General features: G+C 42.8%; 1 protein-coding gene across 3 annotated transcripts in view; it reads left to right on the plus strand.

Moving 5' to 3' along the window:
• The window catches only part of LOC144695969 (calcipressin-2-like), a 183761-nt gene extending 170992 nt beyond the window's left edge, over nucleotides 1–12769 (plus strand). For all 3 annotated transcript variants that reach the window (XM_078567093.1, XM_078567092.1, XM_078567094.1), the window contains one exon: nucleotides 4346–12769. In XM_078567093.1, coding sequence (XP_078423219.1) covers nucleotides 4346–4503 — 158 coding nt within the window. In that variant the 3' untranslated portion in view covers nucleotides 4504–12769. The remainder of the gene's footprint in view (nucleotides 1–4345) is intronic.
• Nucleotides 12770–24803: the final 12034 nt, after the last annotated feature.

The raw sequence follows: 24803 nt of genomic DNA on the forward strand, positions 1-24803 counted from the left end.
AACTCAGCAGGTCTGGCAGCATCTGCGGAGAGGAACACCGTTAACGTTTCGAGTCCGCATGACTCATCAACAGAACTGTTCTGGTTTTTCCAGGTATTTTTATTTTTGTTTTGGATTTCCAGCATCTGCAGTTTTTTGCTTTTATGTCAGCCACTACAGCCTTACAAGGGTGTGCTTGTTATAAAGATACAATTTCTAATTTTTCCTTTTCTGGCTGGATTTTAAAAAACTGGAGACTGCCCAGACGGCTACTATATACAGCTTGCATTCCATACTGTAGGATGTAAAAAAAGACAATCAACCCCCTGGGGAATGTGAAAGATCCCATCTCCTGTTGGCTTCACACTATCCTGAAATTTTGCAAATGTTTCTGAGATGAGATCAAAATGCAATTACCTGTTCTAAAACAATGACTGCAGCAGACATGAACTAATAGAATTTCGCTGGAATATAAAGCAAGTGGGGTACATTAAGAGACTTTTTATCCAAAACAAAAACAGAATTACCTGGAAAAACTCAGCAGGTCTGGCAGCATCGGTGGAGAAGAAAAGAGTTGACGTTTCGAGTCCTCATGACCCTTCGGCAGAACTGAAGTATAGTTAGGAGAGAGGTGAAATATAAGCTGGTCTAAGGTGGGGGGCGGGGGGAGAGAGAAGTTGAGGGTGGGATGGTTGTGGGGACAAGCAAGCAGTGATAGGAGCAGATAATCAAAAGATGTCACAGACAAAAGGATCAAAGAGGTGTTGAAGGTGGTGATATTATCTAAGAAAAGTGCTAATTAAGAATGGATGGCAGGATACTCAAGGTACAGCTCTAGTGGGGGTGCGGTGGAAAGACTAACAAGGTATTAGTTGTAGATTTAAAAATAATGGAAATAGGTGGGAAAAGAAGAATCTATATAAATTATTGAAAAAAAAAGGGAGGGGGAAGAAACGGGGTGGGGATGAGGGGAGGGGGAGTTTAAGATCTAAAGTGGTTGAATTCAATATTCAGCCCGGAAGGCTGTAAAGTGCCTAGTCGGAAGATGAGGTGCTGTTCCTCCAGTTTGCGTTGGGCTTCACTGGAACAATGCAGCAAGCCAAGGACAGACATGTGGGCAAGAGAGCAGGGTGGAGTGTTAAAATGGCAAGCGACAGGGAGGTTTGGGTCTTTCTTGCGGACAGACCGCAGGTGTTCTGCAAAGTGGTCGCCCAGTTTGCGTTTGGTCTCTCCAATGTAGAGGAGACCGCATTGGGAGCAACGAATGCAGTAGACTAAGTTGGGGGAAATGCAAGTGAAATGCTGCTTCACTTGCCACATGTCTGTCCTTGGCTTGCTGCATTGTTCCAGTGAAGCCCAACGCAAACTGGAGGAACAGCACATCATCTTCCGACTAGGCACTTTACAGCCTTCCGGGCTGAATATTGAATTCAACAACTTTAGATCTTAAACTCCCCCTCCCCGCATCCCCACCCCGTTTCTTCCCCCTCCCTTTTTTTTTTCTTTTTTTTTCAATAATTTATATAGATTCTTTTCCCACCTATTTCCATTATTTTTAAATCTACAACTAATACCTTGTTTGTCTTTCCACCGCACCCCCACTAGAGCTGTACCTTGAGTATCCTGCCATCCATTCTTAATTAGAACTTTTCTTAGATAATATCACCACCTTCAACACCTCTTTGATCCTTTTGTCTGTGACATCTTTTGATTATCTGCTCCTATCACTGCTTGCTTGTCCCCACAACCACCCCACCCTCAACTTCTCTCTCCCCCCGCCCCCCACCTTAGACCAGCTTATATTTCACCTCTCTCCTAACTATACTTCAGTTCTGCCGAAGGGTCATGAGGACTCGAAACGTCAACTCTTTTCTTCTCCACTGATGCTGCCAGACCTGCTGAGTTTTTCCAGGTAATTCTGTTTTTGTTTTGGATTTCCAGCATCCGCAGTAGCTTTTAGCTTTGACTTTTTATCAAGCTGCAGAGAGATCAAGACAATGCTGTATTGAAACAGGCAGCTGAAGCTGTTTACCCTCTTTGTCTCTCTCTCTGAAGTATTGCGATGGGTTTTATACTATTGAAGAGAGGGGTTGGAGGAGGTGGAGCCAAATATCAATAAATTAAAAATCTTGCATCTGGGTGCATCTTCTGCCTGCACAATTTGACTGCTTGTTATCACATTTTTCATATCAACTTCCTATTATAAATTCCTGTGTCCACATTTACATTGACTTTTACCTATGTAAACCTGTTATTCTGGAATTACATTATCTGCCTAATCTGTGAATAGCTTCACAAAGCTGAAAATTTACAGAGCCTGTATCTGCCATTGTGTTTTCAACTAGTAACTTCTTATTTGAAATGCTAGGTTAAATTAAAAAAACGTTTCTAGCATTTTCCTGATGGACATTATTTCTGGCCCCCAGTTTCCTCCAAGAGTGCTAAAACCTAAACGTAAAAGTGGAAAAGGAAAACTTTTCAAACAATATTTTTGGGATTAAGGTTCCCCTCCCACATTATTCCCACCGCAATAAGCAACATTGAGAACATAGCCCCATCGAGCAACATTTCTAACATTTGAATCCTCTGGTTTGACTGGAAAAGTGAAACTACAGTGTGACAAGTTTGCATGGTTAATCTGAGCCTAGTTATTTTAGGATGTGCTGAGTCTGAATTATGTCAGCTGAAGCAAGTCACACACAGCTGGCCACACAGAAATCATGATGCCATTTTCTTTAATGTTCAGTTCAAAAGTGTGATCCATCTTAAAGCCTTTAATTGTCTATTTATTGCCAAGTATTAGTCGACCCCGAAAACAGTTCCTTAAGGCAAATAATTATCCCTGTTATAATATCAAATAAAAAACAGAAAATGCTGAAAAACTCAGCAGGTCTGGCAGCATCTGTGGAGAGAGAAACAGAGTTAACATTTTGAATCCATATGACTTCTTCAGGACTGAAGAGAGGTAGAAATGTGATAGGTTTTATACTGTTGGAGAGAGTGGGTGGAGGTGGTGGAGCCAAATAGAAGGTCAGTGGTAGGTGGGAGCTCGGGGGAGATTTGACAAAGATGTCATGGACACAAGACAAAGGGAGTGTTAATGATAGTGCTAATAGCAGCATAAAGATCAGATTGCAGAATGCATTAATAGCAGAACAAGGGTCAGTGCTCTCTGAAAGCAAAACATAAGTTACAGTCTGACCCTGTGGGGTGGGGGGTGGGGGGCAGAGGGTTTGAGGAAAAATAAATATAAAAATGAAGGACAGAGTTCATGTTTTGAAGTTGTTGAACTCAATGTTAAGTCCAGAAGGCTGTAATGTACCTAATCAGAAAATGAGGTGCTGTTCCTCCAGCTTGCATTGGGCTTCACTGGAACATTGCAGCAGGCTGAGGACAGACATGTGAGCATAACAGCAAGGTGGTGAATTGAAATGGCAAGCAACAGGAAGGTTTGGGTCATGCTTGTGTGGTGAGCAAATGAGTTCTGCAAAGCGGTCACCCAGTCTGTGTTTAGTCTCCCCCATGAAGCGGAGGCTGCATTGTGAGCAGCGTATGCAATAGACCAAATTGAAAGAAGTGCAAGCGAATCACTGCTTCACCTGGAAGGAGTGTTTGGTGCCTTGGACAGTGAGGAGGAAGGATGTAAAGGGGCAGGTGTTATACCTCCTGTGATTGCATGGGAAGGAAATGACATGTTGCGAGTGTTAGAGGAGTGGATCAGGGTGTCTCAAAAGAACAGTCCCTACGGAATGCTGACAGGGGAGGTGAGGGGGTTTGGTGGTCGCATCATTCTGGAATTGGCGGAAATAGCAGAGGATGATCCTTTGAAGGCGGAGGCTGGTGGGGTGAAAAGTGATGACAAGGGGAACCCTATCATGGTTCTGGGAGGGAGGGGAAGGGGTGAGGGCAGAAGTGCAGGAGATGTGTTGGACACGGTTGAGGGATCTATCAACCAGAGTGGGGGTGATCCCAGTTCCCAATTTTGGAATACAACAGGTATCTAGGGTCTTAAAACTTACAATCCCAACACGGAAATTAATATATTCAAAAATGCTATTTTTTTTCAAATGTAGGAATAGTTTGAAGTAAATGTTGTGAATTGTATAACAGACGATCTCAGGTTTTGTTGGTGACTCGTTACAGCCGTTCTGTCTCATTTATAGACATGTTAGTGCATGCATGTTCATGTACCCAGAATGTGAAAGGCATTGCCATGTTACACTTTTTAACACTCAATTATAAGAGGTGGAACATGCATTCATTTATTTCAGAAAGAGAAGGGACAATCCCCTCATCTAATTGTAGTGATTTGCTGTTATTTGCCAAAATGTGAAGCCATTGCTGCATTTCCTTCTTTGTACTGTAGGTGACAAATACGAAGTTCATACAGGAACAGAAGGCACTCCAAGTGTTGTGGTTCATATCTGTGAGAGCGAAAATGAAGAAGAAGGTGCAGTTAAACTGCCAAAACAGAAAATCGTTCAAACAAAACGACCAGATAATGCACCAACAATGAACAAATGAAGCTTCTGTCTACCTGCCTCCTGTAACCATATCATTTACTGCAGCTTCAATTCCAACAGCTGTCTCTTCTTCTTTTCTTAAGGACTGTTTATTCATCGTTATATAAAAAAGTAGTAATTTAGGTGATTGCCTAATAAAAGAACAACTGTAAGGACTCCTTTTTTGTGGTTTTGAAGCTTTATTCCATCTTCACTCAGATTGTTCAGACCTCACCAGGCACTAAGTGACATTGGCTGACAGATGAACAATATAACAGGATGGTTTGTGTATTGCTGTCCCCTTCTCCAAAAGCTTCAAATCCATAAAATTGTTATGCAGCTTCAGTGTTCAATCAAAGCTTTATTTCAGCCCTTTTCAGATGTGTGATATGTAACTGTCGCTATTGTCTCTTTTGCAATGTTATCGCAGTTGTTGTGTGTTTACCTGTTTTGAATGTCGTTCTGAACAAATATTGACCACATAAGAACGAAGCGAAAACTCTGGCATGTATATGCTTATGACACTTCTAACTATGTTCCGAGAGAGAGACCAAGCAGTTATGAAGTATTTTTCATCAACATTTTTCCCCACACCTCCCCATTCTCGATCTTCTCCCGCCTCCCCTTCCCCCCAACCCTGAGCAGTGGTGAGCTGAAATATATGATGCAGTAGTGCAGCTTATTTTTGCAGTTGAAGAAATTCCAGACACTGCTGTTTGTGCTTGATATCTTTTGTCTTGATCTTTTATAAAGTCAGTTCATTGGCTGAAACGAAACTGAAGGATCTAGAAAGGCCCAGAAGCAAGTCATTCGGCATCTGAACAGAGAACATTCATTGTTTCGGGTCTGTACCCTTCTTCAAAACTTAGTTTAAAACTCTTCTTCAAAACTTAGCAGGGTGAACTAAGTTAGTGCCACTCTGTAAATGAGGGGGGAACCAGTGAATTTTCATCCAATTCAATCATGTTTGCTGACCAGTAAAGATTTAAGCCAAGTACTTTGTCACGGTGTGACATCCTACTGCAAATTCCACCAATTCTGCAGTTCTTCGTGAGACTTGATTTGCAATTTTTCACAGAAACTCTTGAGCTAATGAACAAACCTGGATGATAAATTATTTGCCAAAACAAAACACATGCTTTAGCAATGATTTAAATAAAGAGAAGCATATGCTTGCTGCTGGGTAGTTTCTACTGAATTATCTTCAATTATGTCTGATAGATATTGCATTAAAATGAATTAATCATTAATTTGAATTAAGTAACATAAATAACACAGCAAGGTAAATTTATTCTTAAAAATTGGAATTAGTAGATAAAATTTGTATTAAGCAATTTTGAATTAAGGGTAGACTATAGCATATTTGCTTAGTAACATTCAAGCTCCCTATACAGTTTACAAAACTTGCAATCTGCGGACTTTGAGGCTAAAATATTTTGATTTGAAATTAGGAGAATGCGATCTATAGAACAAAGATTATACTATATTCTGATAAATTACAGTCTGTTACAGTATTTGTGTAGCTGTAATATTAGTATTTCTACAAATGCAAGTCCTTTTTATTATAGCCAATAAGGTTTAAGTAAACCCCTTTGTTACTGAATTGAGTTGAGTTAGATAGATAGCAGGTTTATGCCTTAAAACTAATTGCAACAGCAATTTTTAAATTATCATTGTTTGTCTAAAGGTTACTGCATTATCTAGACCAAAATTCTTGTACCACATCCAGTAACCCTGAAAAATGTCTGGTCATGGTATAACCGGAGGCAAAGGGCGCACCAAGGCCAAGACATGCTCCTCTAGAGCTGGTCTCCAGTTCCCTGTCGGCCGTATCCTCTGGCTGTTGTGCAAGGGTCACTATGCCAAGCGTGTCAGGGCCAAAGCCCCCGTCTACCTGCCGCTGTCCTCAAGTACTTGACGGCCGAAATCCTCGAGCTGGCCGGCAACATGGCCTGGGACAACAAGAAGACCCGCATCATCCCCCACCACCTGCAGCTCACCATCCGCAATAAAAAAGAGCTCAACAAGCTGCTGGGAGGGGTCACCATAGCCCAGGGTGGAGTCCTGCCCAACATCCAGGCTGCGCTGCTGCCCAAGAAAACCAGGCACCCCAGTAAGGTTTATGCCTGAAGGGGCGAGATCAGCAAAGATCCAGTAATGGCCTAACCCGCAAGTGCGGAAGATTAAACAGCTGTTCTGAATTTTAAACCACTGTTAAAGCTCTTGGGTTTGATGGTGACAACGAATGAATATTTAAACCATTCAGAGCCAGTTTGCACAAACCTACACAAGTTACATTGTTAGATGTTCAGTACCAGGCCCCTAAGGGCATGTAAAGCAGCCTCTAGTTTTCTCTGAAGCTCCTTATTTGTTCAATCGGTCCTGCTAACTTGCCCCACTGTTCATAGGAATCTTCTGCCCAACAATTGCAATCTCATGACTTTAATTAAGGGCCTGGCTCTGGCAGAAGAGAAGTGCTTCGTTCTTGGTTGCATTTGCTTTCTTCATGCCTCTGTCACCTCACCTGTAGGGAGCATGTGTGTACAGAAAATTCATCATAGGAGGATCACAGTGGTTTCAACTCAACCAGACGATCAGGGCAGCACAGCAGCAATAAAGGAAATGCCAGCACTAAAGAAAAACTTGAAGATGACACACATTTGAAGGACTAGCCATTTTCTGTTTGAAGAAAGAAATTTTTTTAAAGGACCGTGTCATTCCGGTCTTGCATGGACTGTTTGCTTGACAGTGTGGCGCACAGCACAGGGGAGGGACAGTACTTTTCCCTGAAAAGAGAGCATAGTGGCAGCTGAGCACATCACCGCAGTTCACTGTGGCAGCTTCCCCTCCAACAACCCCCACCTCCCCCACCCAACCATAATCAAGTAGTTGAACTGTTGCTATTAACAACTCCAATTCTATTAACAAAAAGTAAGTTTACTATTGTCTTGTCTAAAATTATTTTAGAAAAGTGCCATTCTTTTGTGGAATATAAAATATTTTTCTGTGTTCCTAGGTTTTGCAGCAAATCTACCTTGCATCCCCAGAAAATCTGCCTTTACCATCAGGAAAATTGACTTGGTACCAGAACTGATCACCTGTAAATAAATTATTTGAATTTTAAAAGTGAAATGAGATAATGTGATCTGCAGTTATCAGTTAAGTACATTGGCCAGCACATCTCCATTTTGGCCAGTTACTTTACCTAAATAGATTGTCATTAAAAACAATATTGCTGGGAAAAGTGTAGATTCAGGGTGGTATTTAATGTAAACGACAGTGCTCCAGCCGGCGAGAGCCGCACCCTGCATCTTTTCAAGAAAGCCAGCCAAATTGGGTGCCAATCAAGCACTTACCTGGGAAAAGTCCCATCCGCCAATAGCTTCCAACCAATCAGAGGCCCGTAGCTCTTCATTGTTTGACAGCGGACCAGGGAGGCGTTGACTGTTGCCAGTAATGTACTCGCCTGAGGCCCAAAATCACCAAGGGACCCAGGCCGCAGGTGAGTGATAGTGGGAGGTGGTTGGCAGCAAGGACATGGGTGACTCTCAGCGGCCCTCCCTGATGCCAGGTCCCTCAATCAGGCACTGAGTGCCTTTGAAAGGGGAACCCTTCTGAAAGCCCTCCTATTTGGGTGAGCAATTCCAGACTCTCAGCAATTCGGCTGACTCTTAGCTGCCCTCTGAAAATAACCTACCAAGCCACTTGGTTCAAGGACAGTTAGGGATTGGCAACAAATGCTGGCTTTGCCAGCACATCCCATGAAAGAAGAAAAATACACAGCAGCATGGAGAGTGAATACCAGCGATGATAGATGAGGCCCTTAAGTAGGCATTAATTACCCTCTTAGGGGCTTCCACTGGCAGTGGGGCAAGAAGGCTGTCAACGAACCTTCCCACCTCGGACTTGATCGGGGCAGAGGCAGGAAGGTGGCGGAGTCCCCAACTGCCACCCTCCCATCTGATTAAATAACCCTGCCACCAAACTCACCACGGGAGGGAATTAAATTCCATCCAAAGAATTGTTCAAAGTAAATATCTGAACAAACTGGGGACCAAACCTCATGCACCTTAAATAATGCATTGCATTTTTCCATGCCTTGGCCTCGCCCTAAGTCATTGGGTGACCAACTGTCAGAGAGATACTGCTTTGGCGCTGGCTGTGAGGAGGTGCGCATCAGCAACTTGGAGTGATATTGGCACTTGCTTTGCCTTTACCTCTCAAAGAACAAGGCTAAGATCAGCAGCTTAAGATGTGGATGATTACAGGCCAATGAACTGCAATACATTGTGCTACTGATTTATCACAAATTTCCAAATTACTAAATATGATGTAATTTGCAGCAGATTACAAGGACAAATTACATGATGTATATTGATTTATCTCTGAAACTGGGAAAGGTTAATGTCCTTTGCAGCTTGGAAAGTGGCGTACCCTGAAATAAAAATCTAGGGAATAATTGGCAACTAAAAATGTTAAACGCTATTGTAAAAACTTTAGTATTTTGTTTTTCTCTTGGTTCTTTCCTACAGGATTCTATCCTGTTTGAAAGAATGTGACAATGTATACAGGAGGGTGCCAGGAGTCACCCTTAAGTGGTGCAGGATGGAACTCATTCCATTTACAGACTTGATAATAATGGAAAAACGTAAGGATTGTCACAAATCGCAACGTTGTGAGATCCTGGATATTGCAATGTAAAATCATAAGAACACATCCTATACACGTTTATTTATTTGCATCAGAGCAAAAGCAAAAGGTACAAAACAGTACCTGACCAAGGTGACAATTTTCAGAATAAAGGTATCTCAAACATAATCCCATTGTTTATAAGTCCATAACATTAATTGGGTTCTCAGAAGATCGATGTGATCTTACTTTCTTCCCAAACTAGGCAAGTAGAGCATTTTTTTTCCAGTACTGCTGTAATGGCAAGATTTATTTTCAGACATGTGCCACATTGTCTGACTGCATGGAGATGGCAGGAAGGAGGAGAATATGTGATCATTTATGTTTGGTATAAAACTAGGGGAGGGGGAGAATAAATTCTAAAAATTATCAGGCACTACTTAAACAATACACCAAAAATTTGTTTTATTTTAATTAACTATTCCATAGAAAATGCAGTAATGGGAATTGATGTACTTGTGTAACAGTAGAGGGCAGTGTATTAATGCATCTAAGTAAACTTTCATGGGCAGAATTTTACATTTGGCGTGTGGGCGCATGCCCGACATGCCCAAACGTAATATGACATCGGGCATGTGTCCAGAGTAGGGCACACGCCGGAGTCGGCTGCGCGCCCACCGATAATTGAAAGGCCTATTAAGGCCATTAATAAGCTAATTAAAATCAAATTAACACTGCCCGTCTAACCTTACAGTTGGCGGGCAGGCGAAAAGGCCAAGCAGCCTTTGCATTTTTTCAGGAAACCTCATCCACGAGCGGGATGAGGTTTCCTAAAGCAAATAAACATTAACTAAAAACTTCATTTTTTATTAAAAACATGTCCCAGCTCATGTGACAGAGTCATATGAGGGGACATGTTTTTTTTAAATTTTTACTGCGTCAATGTTTTTTTAAAAAGCGCTTCAATCTCCCATGAGGCACGGTGCTGCCTCGGGGAGATTGAAGCGCTCTTTTGCGCACGTGCGTGAACTGCATGCCAGGCCCGCTCTCCCTTCTCTCCACCCCCCCCCCCCCAGCCCGCACAGGTAGCGCTACCGCTCATGATCCACTCGTGGGGCCTTAATTGGCCCGCCCACGTGAAATCGCAGAGCAAAGCCAATCGCAGGCGGCTTCCCGACCACTCCCACCGAGCCCGCCCGATGAGAAAATAATTCAGGCCCATATGTGTAATTACTGCCCTATTTTGAGGAGGAACAAAAAAAAACACTTCTGCTACATGCTAGGTAAATCTAATTCACCAAATTTTCTGTAAACCACAAATATCTTTAAATTACATCTCTATTTTTCAAATAACCTTGTAATTATTGTACCACTAGAGTGGTTTGGAATTTCATGGACCAAATTATGTTTGGTCCTCAGCCTCAGTTTTATTCTCTGTCCCAAAATATTATGGTCTTGGAGTCTACATTCTGGCTCAAATTTTCAAATAGAATGGAATTCCAATACAGAGTACTGTGAGAAAACAAAAATGTGAAGGAGGAAGAGAATGAGAAAAACGTCATTAATTTCATCACATCAAATTCAGAGCCAACCTCCTTATCTGTTTCTATATGACTTCTCTGATGTTGTACCATGTGATTACCATGCATTTTTCAAAATATAACTGGTCATAAAATATAGATTGGATGTACTAAAACACATATTAGGTAGAACAAATTCTTAGAAATCTGAGCAAAACCGGAGCATAGAGAGAGGAGTACTAACTGATAACAGGCCTTAAAATATTAAATGACTTGGCAGTTTTTGATGTGTGAACTACCATTTCCCAAATCCTGTCCGAACTTGAAATAAAATGTTTAATCATGTAAAAGCATGCTGTGAATATAATTGTTAAGCAGCAGATATAAAATATTAATTATACATTCCACTTATACCAATCATGTTTAGAAATGTCACAGTTTCATTACGGTCTGATAATTGCTTAATAAGTTAAAATATCTCCTCGAGATTGCCATTATATAAATTTTATAAAGTGCACCTTGATATAATGACAAAAATACTTAATTTTTCTGAATCCTTTCTCCATTGTTATAACATAAATTCACAATTATTATGACCATAATTGATTGTAATGCATGGATTTTTATCATTATGATCTACCTTTAATTCTGCTCAGTAATTCCATGCATTCACTGTTGTTTCCAATCGTCAGCCAATTAAGCTGATAGATGGCACAGTTTTAGATTTATAATAAGTTGTATTTTTCATGCATGAGTGCATGTCTGTTAAATAAAATTAAGTGTTTGGAAGTAATCATTAGTGCTGTCGCTAAGCAGTATAATAGTGTTGCTGCTGTCACAACACAAGCTCTAACCACCTTGACTGTCTAACCAAATGGATGCAATACATTTAAGGAAGAAAATCTAAACAAATTAATGAAGCTATAATAAATATTGATGCAATTTTATGGCTGTAACTGGCAAAGTACTGCTTATTTTTTTCAGAAGTGCATGCAAGTGTGTAATTATGCCATCTTTTGAGTATTTTGATGCTTAAGCCACTTCCATAATCTTTGGAATAATCAGTCATTTGCTGCAGTATATTCCTGGCTGTATTGGTGAAAAACACAATACATGTATGTGAATTATATAATCATCTATAGTTTGCCTGGAATTAGGAATCATTCCTTCATGTATCCTCCAGTGTTCTCGAAAGCAGGAGCCATTTAGCCGAATTGACATTGTAGTTTAGCTTTATAATTAATTGTGTGTGTCATATATGGAATGCATGAATAAAAGGAAAATCTCAGGTGAGAGAGTTCCTGGTATGAGTAGATAAAATAGTCATGTCTATTAAAATTGCAGTGCTCATAAGTTCTTTCATCTTTCACCAACACCACAAACTTGCCATCACTGCCATGAGTTCCTCCTATTTACTTTAGATAACTTTTTTTTCCTATACAGGTCTCACACACACACACGTTTAATAGATACTAGGTATTTCTTGTACCTTTTTAAAAAATATATAAAGTGCACCTTGATCACTGTTATTAAGTTGTAGGCATTTTGGGACATACTGTGCATACTTTGGATTTAGCACAATTCTATATGAAATGGACAATCTTATATGCGCACCAATTCCAACCTAGTTTTTCCATATATACCACCAGGAAGGAGGTAAAACTGGGCCGAGGTGAGGCCAATAGTTGCGAATTATTAACAGACTAGAAGCAATTGTAAGTACAATAGGTATCTGTATTGGATTTGAACAAGCTACACAGGAAACACAGGTGCAGATCCAGTATAGCTATTCCAAATGTGATCTTGAGATTGTAACATAATCATTATTGTTCAAGTTTGGATTTGCCCTTTTGACAAGACCTGTGCTGTCGGGTATTGTGTAAAACATAAACTGGTATAACTGAACTGGTACATTTTGGTACCGGTCAATCTCCACTGCTATTCATTGCTATTTCTGTGATATTTTGTTCAAGAGATTATCATGTAATAAAGAAAACAATTGTTATTGTGATATGCCTACATGTTCCACAATAAGACTACAAAGCCTGTCTTGTCAACACTAATCTGTTTGTGCACTGATTACAGACTTCTCATCAAATAAATCTGATCAGCATGCTGCTGTAGATCAATAAATTATCACTAATGTTATCAGTACGTATTCACTGCTTAAAAAAAAAATTTTCATTTCAGCAATACATGTCTTCGTACAAAAGCTAGCCTATTCCTATCAAAGAGATGTTGATTCCTTGTTGCAGCAATGTTTTTACTTGGCTTTCATGAACGTAGCTGTTGACATTTAAACTTGTACACAAAGAAAACATTTCTCAGTGAAAATTTAGACACATGACCGAAAAGACGGAAGAGGAACTCAAACCTGTCATGTTGAAAACAGTACAAGTTTGACCAGCCTAAGTCAGCACAGTGGTAAGATAATAAAATGTTTCTTTAGGATTGACCTAAATTTCTAGGACAGGCACTGGCTTTTAGAATCAAATCGGTTCTCTCCTTAGACAAGCCACAAAAAGACATTTTCAAAAGGCTAGCTTTAAATAAAGCCTTTTTTCTAAGCTTCCACAGCTACCCACCCCCAAAGTAAAATAAACTATCAACTTGCCATGAAAGTCCCAGATTCAAACTACAATTTGCATCAAGTTGGTTGATCTCTACTAGAGTAGTGTATAAATAGGCACACTTGGGCTCCAGGAAGACTTAGACAAAAAGAGACCAGATTCCTGTTTCTGATTCAATTACATTGATGCTTGATGATCTGTGTGTGTGGATATTGAGAGAAAAGATCAGGATGCTCTCAGCAGGCTCGTACCCTGCCAAAACTATCTTGCTTCACACGAGAAATGGCCAATTAGGTGATGAATCAGGGTCTGCCAGTGCCTAGAATCATCATAAAGTGGCTCAGCACAATAGGAGACCATTCAACCCATCAACTGAGCTAACTTTCAAAGAGCAATCTATTTAGTCTCACTCTGCTGTTTTTTTTTCCATATCCTTGCATTTTTTTTCTCTTTCAAGGACTTATCCTTGAAGGCTACTATTGAATCTGTGTACACCAACCTAACATACAGTATAATCCAAATCCTATCCACTCATGGCATTAAAAGTTTTTCCTCATGTCACCTCTGATCATTTTGCCAATCACCTAGAATATGTGCCCTCTTGTTATTGACTCTTCTGCCATTGGAAATTGTTTCTCTTTACCTAAACCTAATCCTCCTAGCCTTCTTTACTTCAAGGAGAACAACCCCAGCTTCTTTAGTGAATCTCATCCCTGAAACCATTCCAGTAACACTCTTCTGTACCCTCTCCAAAATCTCATGTCCTTAAAGTGTTATGTCCAGAACTGAACACATTACTCTGGTTGGGGCCAAACTTGTTTTATGTAGGGTTAGCATAATTTCCTGGCTTTTATACTCTCTGCCTCTATTTACGAAGCCAAGGATCCCATATGCTTTATTAACTGCTTTGTTAAGCTGTCCTTCTACCTTCTGAGAATTGTGCACAAACACCCCCCTAATATCTATCTTGTTGCACCCCACTGCCTTTAAAATCAAACCATTTAGCATGTACTGCTTCATTTTTTCTACCAAACTGTAGCACCTCACACTTTTCTGAGTGGCATTTTATCTGCCATTTGTGTACTGTTTCCACCAGCGAACATACCAGCAAGGGTGAAGTCGGAGGGAGATGGAAAAACTGAAAAATTTTCTCATCGTTTAACCACTTCATAATTAATTAGAGACACTTTCATTTTATTTTATTGCAGCAAAGATGGGGAATTTATGGTTATTTTGTCTTATGGTAAGATACGGCAAATATGACAAAAGTCATCACGAGTAATCAGCTTAGACTGTTCACGATTTGCATTCCTGGAAGCAAGATCATTGAAAGGTTTTATTATCTTAATTTGACATCTCCTATCAGCATTCCCTTATGAAATTTTCTGTTTGTAGCAGGTAATATACTATTGTTCTTTATAAAGCTGAGGTACGTAAGAATTCAAGTATGATTGTTAGGCAATAATCTTATGCATGTTGTCTATAATCCCTCAAATCAAAAGACCGTCTCACGACAAGCCTGGAAACTAAAACTATAGGATGTTTATGGTGGATAGGCACAAATCTATAGCCAACCGAAAAGAGAAATAGCACAATATTGCTCTTTTGGATTTCTTCAGTAACCCAAGAATGCTCTTCAAAAACAAACACATCACTGATGCAATTTCTTTTAAAATGGATTGGAAACCAAGAAAGCATAAAATGTATAATTTATATGAGGACAAAGTTTTGTGATTGATGAATGAAAAGCTGTGGGCTTATTGGGGAGATTAACAAGCGGATTGTTTGGTATGAGGAGTAGTTGAAAACAAATGGAATGCTGAAATGCAGATAAATACATACTTGTTCATTATTATTGCAGGTTTTTCCCCACATCTGCTTAAAAAAAAAGTCTGCTAATGGAGAATGGGGGATGAACTCCCAAGCTAGCCTGAATTGATTTGCAATTACAATTATCATTGATGTCCATGTGGCTGTATGAGAGCTGAAGTGATTCAGTGCGTAGATCTTGTGCCTCTGAGATGGAAGGCCCTGGGTTCAAGTCTCACTCCAGAGACTTGTTGGCCATGAAAGAATCCAGCCACTGGTGCAAGCAAGCCAGCATGTATCAATTCTGCTCCCCAGTCTGGATAAATGGGAAGGGTTAGAAGGCAGAAGCGTATCTAGATGTAAAGCCTGCCAAATCCAAAACTGATGATTGGTATAAAGGAGTGATCAACGAGCATTGTGGTGATCCTAAGGCCTGGGAGAGGTGGGTGCAAATGGTGCCAGGGCCCAGGGCATGATCCCATGTAATATGTCAAAAGGAAAGGTCAATGTGCCGAACAGTTTTTTTTATTCTCTTCCCTTTTTATAAGTTATCTTATTGCCCATTAGGTTTTAGGTGCTACATACCAATCACAAATTGAGGAGCCAAATAGACAATCACTTTTTAGTCACAGTAAATTGGTTATTCAGAGATTCAGAAGAGAAATGCAACTTAACTTGATCTCCTCTGGGAAACTGTTCACCCTGCAATGTGAATGAAACCAAGTAACTCCTTGGGCAGAATTTTGCCCTTGGTTGGGAAGCCAACCGCCACCCATGATCGGCAGCGCACCACAATTTCACGCTGGCGGGCCGATTAAGGCCCACCCAGCATGAAAGGTGGCTGGAGAATCTGCGAGAAGGGGTGGGCGGGAGCATGATGTCCGCCGGGCCCAATGGCAACCTGGCGACTGATTCAAAACCGGCCCAGGTAGCCCCTGGAAGGCTGCCACAGAAGGACACTGAAGTCTCTTTGGGTCCTGTTGTGGTTGGACACTGCAGGCGGGAGGGCAAGTCGGCGGGCAGTCGGTCCCGCGTTTCTCGGATGAGTGCCTCGCAGCCATCCTGGAGGAGGTTGCAGCCAGGAGGGAAACCCTTGTCCCCAGAGACGGGAGGAAGAGGCCCCCACAGTGCTTCAATGATCTGCTGCGATCGGGAAGGGTGAGTACTGTGTTGGCATGAGTCAGTGTGCAGAACAGTTAAAAACTGGTCATCACCCCCGTGGACCTCAAAGGTGTTAGAGTGTGAGTGGCAAATGTCAATGAGGCAGGAGCTGGCCAAGTGGGTGAGCCCTGGCTGCTTGGACTGAGTGTCTTGCGGCTCTAGGATCCCGAATTGGCTGAGCCTGTTCCTCAAGTAGAGTTGGCCATAGTGCAATGGTGCTGCAGTTTGAGAGTGGACTAATCAATGCTCCTCTATCCTTTCAGAAGACATCCCATAACAATGCCAAGAGGTTGCGGACTGGCAGGGGACCCCTACACCTCCTAATCCTCATGCATTATGAGCAGGAGGCTCTGGAGCTGGAGAGGCAACATGCAGCTCGGTCAACCGGCCACGGTGAGGTTGAGGTGCCAGATGAAGGTAAGAGCTGAGAATGTGGGTTGTTGAAACTATTCTAGTGTAGTCTCTGTATTGATGTAATCAAAAGACGAGGGCACCATGATGCATATCTGTCTCACTAGAGTGCCTGGTTGCACAGTGACAGTGTCATGACTTAAACTAATGACATGTCCTTCTTGTCCCTTTTAGGCACACCAACAGTTTGTTATGAGGAGACTGAAGGCCCACCCCTGATCCTGGAGGACCCGCATGCTGAGCACACACCTGCGTCACACCCTCTCTGTCAAGCAGGCACCAGTGCAGATACCAGCATCTTGGTTGGGCATAAGATCACCGTCTAGTATCTCGGTGCACGTTGGTGAGGGCACTTCACACTCGCTTGAGGTGCGGCGGAGGCAGAGAGTGCCCAGAGTGCTGGCAGTCGGAGGACTGCTGGGGACTAGGACAATGCTCAGACGATGGCTGATGATGGGCCTCCAGAGTCGTCCATTAGGCAGCAGATGATGACGGAGACACATGAGGGAATGCGTGCCATGGTCTCCGTTATGGAGGAGTCCTTGCGGAGTATGACCACTGTGTTGATCCTCATGGCCAAGCGCTATGCCTCCTCCATGGAGAGAGTGGCGACTCTCATGGAGAGGCTGCTCCTGGGACACAGTCAGTGGTCTCTGGGGTTGCGCTCAGACCTGCAAACCCACACACCGGCAATGACCTCAGCTGGTCAGTGTCAGTGTGGGAGATGGATTGAGCACCCAATATCCCAGCTAGGAGCCCGTCCATCAATGGTGAGCAGGGAGGTGCAATGCGACCTCACATTGGCGCATGATTTGCCTGTCGTCTCTGAGGGCTCCTCCCAGGGCATTCCAGATGTCGGCAGCAGCTCCTCCACCCCTCTGCCAGTAACCGTGGCATCTGCTGAGGCAGCAGTGACTGGGGAGGTACCAGCTGTGACACTGGCTGTTCCCTCCCAGTCTGGGCCTTCACAGGCTCCACGGGCCAGAGGATGGCCGCCAAGGTCATCAAGGCCAATGAGACAGCAGAGTCAGCAGGCTGTCTCAGATGCCAGTCCCAGCGAGGTAGGTGCACCCCAACATAGCACCCGCAAATGTAAATGTAAAGCACCTTAAGCACAAGACGGCCTTATCACGGGTTATATTTTGTCCCCCCATTTTGCTTTACATTTTTTCATGGTGTGATTAAAAACACCGGCTAACATTTATTTCAGCTATGCTTCACATTCACAATTAAATGAGATTAATATGCTATAAATGTGCTATTGGCCTCTGTATGCTTCATTTGTTCTGTAGGTGCAGGGTAGGCCATGATGTTATGATGGACGTGTGTCTCTTGGAACTTTATTGCACAGGCATAGTGTCTATGTTGCTGGCCAAGGAAATGGTCCTGTCAGTGATCGAGTATGGAGCCTGCAGCCCTGGCATGTGGTGGTGCTTCTTATTTGGTAGACTAGCTGAAGGAGTGTTGGATCAAAGCGTCCCAGGTGACCCTGCCTCCCTGGAGGTTACCCAGGTCAGCGTCCATGCCCTCAGCGTTGTCCTCACTGTGCTTGTCCTCAGACTCATTACTGGACTCCTCATCTGTGGCCTGTGCAGCTGCATCAAGATCCTCTTCCTCCAATGGGTCCCCCCTTGCCAGTGCCAGCTTGTGTAGAGCGCAGCATGCAACCAATATCAGTGACATACGGTCTGGGGGCTATTGCAGTGCGCCCCCTGAACGGTCCAGGCATCGGAAGCATATCTTGAGAAGGTCTATGGTTCTCTCTACCACCGCCCTTGTGGAGGCATGGCTCCTATTGTACCGCTGCTCGGCCTCTGTTCTTGGGTGGCAGAGAGGCGTCATGAGGCACCTTTTGAGGGGATAGCCCTTGTCACCCAGCAGACATCCATCAAGCCGGGCTGGAGCACTGAAGAGCCCTGGCTCCTGGGAGTGTCTCAGGATGTAAGCATCATCGGAGCTGCCAGGGTACCTAACACACTTGCAGAATCTGCATCTTGTAATCACACACTATCTGCACGTTCCTGAAGTGGAATCCCTTCCTGTTGATAAAGGCACCCGGCTTACCCGCTGGCACCTTAATTGCCACATGCATGCAGTCGATGGCACCCGATGGGAACCCAGCAATCCTGTAAAGCCTCTGGCTTGCTCAGTCTGGCTGGCCGCGTCCATACGGTAATGAATGAAAGTCAATACCCACCTGAACAGAGCTTCTGTCAACAGTTTGATGCAACTGTGGACAGCTGATTGGGACACTCCACACAGATCCCCCACTGAGGCCTGGAAAGACCCGGAGGCATAGAAGTTGAGGGCCACTGTGACCTTCAGCACCACAGGCATGGGGTGTCCACCCACACAGTTGGAGCTGATCTCAGGCCCAATCCTCTGACAGATCGAGGTCACTGTCTCTCTTGAGAGATGGAGCCTCCTTCGGCACTGCACCTCAGATATATTGAGGTAGCTGCTTCGCCGTCTGTAAACCCTAGCAGTAGGATAGTGGTGTCTTCTGTGACCCCTTCCACCTTGGACTTCCTATTGGCCCTGCCCCCCTTGTGCCTGCGCCGCTCCTCCCACAGGTTGCTCCCCTGGAGGCTGCATTGGGATATCTGGCCTTCACTCCCTTCTGCCCCTCCCTCCTCAGAGGAGGTGCCTCCAGCAGAGACCCCAATCCCTAGTACCAGGGTTATGGAAGGCTGTCTGATACCTAGAAAGGCCCACACAGTGTGAATCCTCAGGGGGCCTGGAAGACACCAATGAATCCTGAAATGAGGCCTAGAAATGCTCAGAATGCAGCTCTGAAGTGAGATGAAGCTGTCCAGTTCTCAGAAGGAACCAACAGCAAGTTATATCCAAAACTCCTCACTGCTCGCATTGACAATGCCACTGACCCTTCTTATCCCACCCATGGATGAGCTTTTCCTAATTGTGGCCTGCCCGTTTTGCGACGGCTGAATCACACATGATCCGTAAAGTTGGAAACAATTGGTGTGTCAAGGACCCTAACTGGCTTCTTAATTAATAGCGGGTCCACGTCTGACTCCATCGTGTGCCCACCTAGTCAAATATCGCGAGAGTGCGTGTTGACATCGACACATTCATTGCGCGTCATTTCATGCTCGAGCGGGTCAGGTGCGGGCCCACCAAGCGAAAAATTCTGCCCCTCATGTTTTCTTTCATTAGGTAAGGAATTATAGGGAAGATCCTGCATCCCATTGATCCATGCAGTGTACTAATGCTGTACTACTAGGTCACCTTGATATCTCCTTCCAAATTGGCCTCTGACTTTTCTCTTCTACGCTTCATCTTGTTGCTGGAAAACAGGTACTTGGGTAAGCGCCTAGTACATAAGGCAAGTAACAGTTCTCATTGTGTGTTGACCGTATGAGTCAATGGAATATTCAGTAATTAGGGTAGCAATCGGGAGTAGAAACCATTGCCTGTTTCTTTTTTTAGCTCCCTCACCTAGAGGTGGAAAAGCCATTTTTGCACCATGACTGCCATCCCATCTGATTGGTTAATGCAAAGCATAGGTCAAAAGTCAAGACCAAGACCACCTTGGTCTGCATGGCTCAATACTACCTGACATGGTGTGTTTATGCACAGCAAGGGACTTACACCATTGAAGTTTTAAGAATTATTATTATAAAATGTTTATTCCTGGTGAGTCAAAACTCAATTCGGCTGAACAGCCACTTTAAATTTTAGTACAGAAACATTACCAAGGAAATAAATCATATCAATATTGTACTGTGATCACCGTTAATGATCCCGTCCACCTCCAAGCTCACCCCAATAATACGCGATTGAGCGGGCATCAAAATCAGCAGCCATATTTAAATGAATAATCAAGGATCAATTAGGCTTGTTATCAAGCCAATTGACCCTGATAAGATGCTGCCCATGCCATAAAATGTTTGCCGTGGGCAGCCGCGCGGGAGCGGATGGTCCGATTTTTATTTTTCACTTACATGTTTCAAGGACGGGAAGGAAGGGGCTGCCCTTTGTCGATTGTGGGGGCCCCCCCGCCCACCCCCAATGTCTAAACCCCCCCCCACCCCTTTCTTCCTACCCACTCGCTGCCTTAAACCCACCACCTGCCCCTCTCCCTAACCTACCCAAACAATCCCAGTCCAGGACCTCGGACTTCCCTGCTCCAGGAATCCATGGGCCTTGGTCGTCATCTTCTGCAGTCCTGGCACTGGCCACTGACGCCGTCCTGGCACTACTGGGGCTGATAGAGCTGCCGGCCAATCCGATTGGATCCGATCAAAGGGCAGGACCTCCTCCCCTGTGAGAGGCAGAAGTCCTACTCGGCCCTTTTTAATCCTCCCTGCAGCGCTTTTTGGCTACAGGGCAGGTCAGTGTGGAACATGTTGGCTCCATGCCAACTTTGTTCCGGGGGGGGGCATGCTGTCTCTGCCACCCCCTCCCCCCCAACCACCACTACCATATTATTCTGCCCAGAGATGAGGTGGGATTTCGACTCTTAGAAAATCATTAGTCTTTGGAATTCTCATTTCTAGTAAGCAATGGAAGCTGGATCATTCGATATATTCAAGGCTGAGTTAGACCGACCTTTGATGAAGTCAACAGTTAGTGGGGGGACAGGCAGGAAGGTGGAGTTAAGGCCACAATTAAATCAGCCATGAATTATGGAATGGTGGAGCAGACTCAATGGGCTGAATGGCCTACTTCTGCTACTATTTCTTATAATTAATGAAACTGGGCCTAAATCCCAGAGAACTAAGGCGGGCCTTAGCACTCACACTCTGTCATGGCTGCCTCCAAACTTCTTCCGGGGTCAAAGGACCCAACTCAAGCCGTGCCTGCCTCCCCAGAGGGAAAATACTGTGCCGGGGACCATTTACATGGAGAGGGGTCTGCGAGTCGGGAAATTTCCTAACTCAAGCTTCCTGCCTTATTAGCGAAAATCCAACCCAGTGCGTTTCTGTACGGTAGTATTAGTTTCAGGACTGATCCATGTTGAGCATTTATACACTCAGCACAGGAAAGATACAAGCAGGGTATTGAGAAGAATTATTATAGGAAAGAGTTTATATAATCATCCAGTCACTTTGAATGATAGTACAGAAGTATTACTAAAGAAAATCAGCACTGAATAAATCCAATAAATTTCATCAATGATATATGAAGCCTTTTTTAAAACAAAAGATTTGCCTACCTCTTATCCTCCTCAATACCATTTTTTTCTGAGACAGCCATTAAGAGAGGTATGTTAGTACTGTCCTTCTGCCACACATCTGATTGATTCATTGATCCTCCCCAAGCTGCCAAGTCAGCCTGGAACCTGGTCTTGTCCTTTAACCAGTCCTAGTTATTCTTATCATTGCTAACATTGCTGAGAGACATTCCACATACAGATAACTATTTGGCTAATGTCACAGTTGTAGTATCGCAGTTTGAGCAGTAGGAGTCATGCTGCCCAAAATTCTGCAACAGATTATGTTCCTATCTGACCATATTTTTGAGCCATTCTCCATTGCACTGAACACCTGGAGCGGGTGCATTATGGGGCTTTACCTACATTTAAGTAAAACTGCAAGGGTCTTAATAAGTCTTCTTTACACTTGGGACTCTTGGCACATATTGACATATATTACACACATCAGACTTCCACAGCTTCCAATTTGCTTCATTACTGCCGAATCTGTAACAACCCTCTGTTCCTTCTTATCTCTTCCCCGCTTTAACCTTGAATGTTCCTGTAAGAAATGCCCTACTTTTGAAACCCTTTTCATAATTAGAACTCCTCATTCCTGATATAAATCTAATGAATCTCCAATGCATTCTTTCCATGGTTCTAACATTCATCCTATAATGATTGACCAGAACTGTATCCAATCCTCTAACTGTAGCTTAACTAGCATTTTCAATATTATTTTTATATTTAAAGTTCGATTGTATAAAACACAGAATTGCATTTCCATTTTATAATCTTTTCTATCCTCTTAAGATCCTTAATTTGAGTTGAGTGGCTTGACCCAGACCCGGTTCCAAACATAGTGAATATCCTGTTGAGAATCCAACATAGATACAAACGTACGAATTAGGAGCAGGGGTAGGTCACTCGGCCCCTCAAGCCTGCTCCATCATTCAATAAGATCATGGCTGATCTGGTTGCAACCTCAGCTTCACATTTCCACCTACCCCCGCTTTCACTGCCTTTTGTGGAAGGGAGTTCCAAAGACTCTCAACCCTTTGAGAGAAAAAAATTATCCTCATCTCTATCTTAAATGAGTGACCCCTTATTTTTAAACAGTGACCTCTAGTTCTAGATTTCTACACAAGAGGAAACATCCTCTTCACATCCACCCTGTCAAGACCCCTCAAGATCTTAAAGGTTTCAATCAAGTCGCCACTTACTCTTTTAAACTCCATTGGATACAAGCCTAGCCTGTCCAACTTTCCTCATAAGACAACCCATCCATTCCTGGTATTAGTCTACTAAACCTTCTCTGAACTGCTCCTGATGCATTTACATCCTTCCTTAAATAAGGAGACTTTAAATATGCACAATACTCCAGATGTGGTCTCATCACTGCACTGTACAACTGAAACAACCTCCCTACTTTTGTATTCAATTCCCCTTTGCAATAAACAATAACATTCTATTTGCTTTCCTAATTACTTTCTGTACCAACATATTAGCCTTTTGTGGTTTATGCACTAGGGCACCCAGATCCCTCTGAATCTCAGAGCTCTGCAATCTATCTCCATTTAGAAAATATGCTTTTTTTATTCTTCTTGCCAAAATGGACAATTTCACATTTGACCACATTATACTCCATTTTCCAGATCTTTGCCCACTCACTTAACCTATCCACGTCTCTTTGTAGCCGCCGTACATCCTCTTCACAATTTACTTTACTACCTGTCTTTGTGTCATAAGCAAATTTAGCAATCATACCTTCGGTCCCTTCATCCAAGTCATTTATAGAAATTGTAAACCCAAGGACAATGAATGACAAAAATTGAGATCTTACCTGGGCTATGTTACATTTCTGCCTTGTCCTTAATATTCTCTGCAGCTTGCAGAAAGAGTTAGCAGCAACCACTCTTAAGGTTAAGTGTATTGGGACCAACAAGGAAAAAGCTAATAAATAATCCACCGCAGACAACAGTGTCTCATTTTTGTCATAGTTACAGAAAGATTCAATTAGTGAAGCTGGTTTTCAGCTCCTTTTTATTTGCAAATTTTATGTACCTATTAGCTGCAGGTCGAACAAGTCAAAAATGTATATCCCTGAAATAGCTATTTCACAAAATTGCACCTTACAGAAGATTAAATACCAAAATGAAAAATGTTAAGTTCTCAATCTGATCTTCAGTTTTTTTATTCAGATGTGTATGCCAGTATTATATATCACTTAACAACAACCCTGTCATTGTATAATTGCCTGATAACTTAGATCTTTAATTTCCTGGTCCCAGCTAAACTCAATTGTTTCTGAACAAACACCCTCTTAACATGGCCAAGTTTTATTCGAGTGAAATATAAGTCTCTTATATTTGTGCTCTCGACCATATTCAAGGGAACGAAGTGTGATATGTTAAGTGTTATCCCTTATTTCCACTATTTGTTTTATTTCCCAGAATATGTGCATCTAGAATCTGTTACTTTAATCTGCACATTCCCTACTCTATACTCTTATTCCGCATGATTAAATGAAGTTAGGCTTGGTTGTTGAGCTTCAAGTAGAAATTTATGTTCCATTCGGAATTGTTGAAGACGTATTCGCTGTCATACGAACTAGGAGCAGGAGTAGGCCACTCGGCCCCTCGAGCATGCTCCGCCATTCAATAAGATCATGGCTAATCCAATTTTAGCCTCAACTCCACATTCTTGCCTATCCCGATAAACTTTCACCCCCTTGCTTGTCAAGAATCTATCTAGCTCTGCCTTAAAAATATTCAAAGCCTGCTTCCACCGCCTTTCAAGGAAGAGAGCTCCAAAGTCTCATGATCGTCTGAGTGAAAAATTTCTCCTCATCTCTGTCTTAAATGGGCGACCCATTATTTTTAAACTGTGACCCCTAGTTCTAGATTCTCACAAATGAGGAATCATCCTTTCCACATCCTGTCAATATCCCTCAGGATCTTGTGTTTCAATCAAGTTGCCTCTTACTCTTCTAAATTCCAGTGGATATAAGCCTAACCTGACCAACCTTTCCTCAAAAGACAACCCGTCCATTCCAGGTATTAAT

This window comes from Cetorhinus maximus, chromosome 21, assembly GCF_964194155.1.
Source record: "Cetorhinus maximus chromosome 21, sCetMax3.hap1.1, whole genome shotgun sequence".
Classification (NCBI taxonomy): domain Eukaryota; kingdom Metazoa; phylum Chordata; class Chondrichthyes; order Lamniformes; family Cetorhinidae; genus Cetorhinus; species Cetorhinus maximus.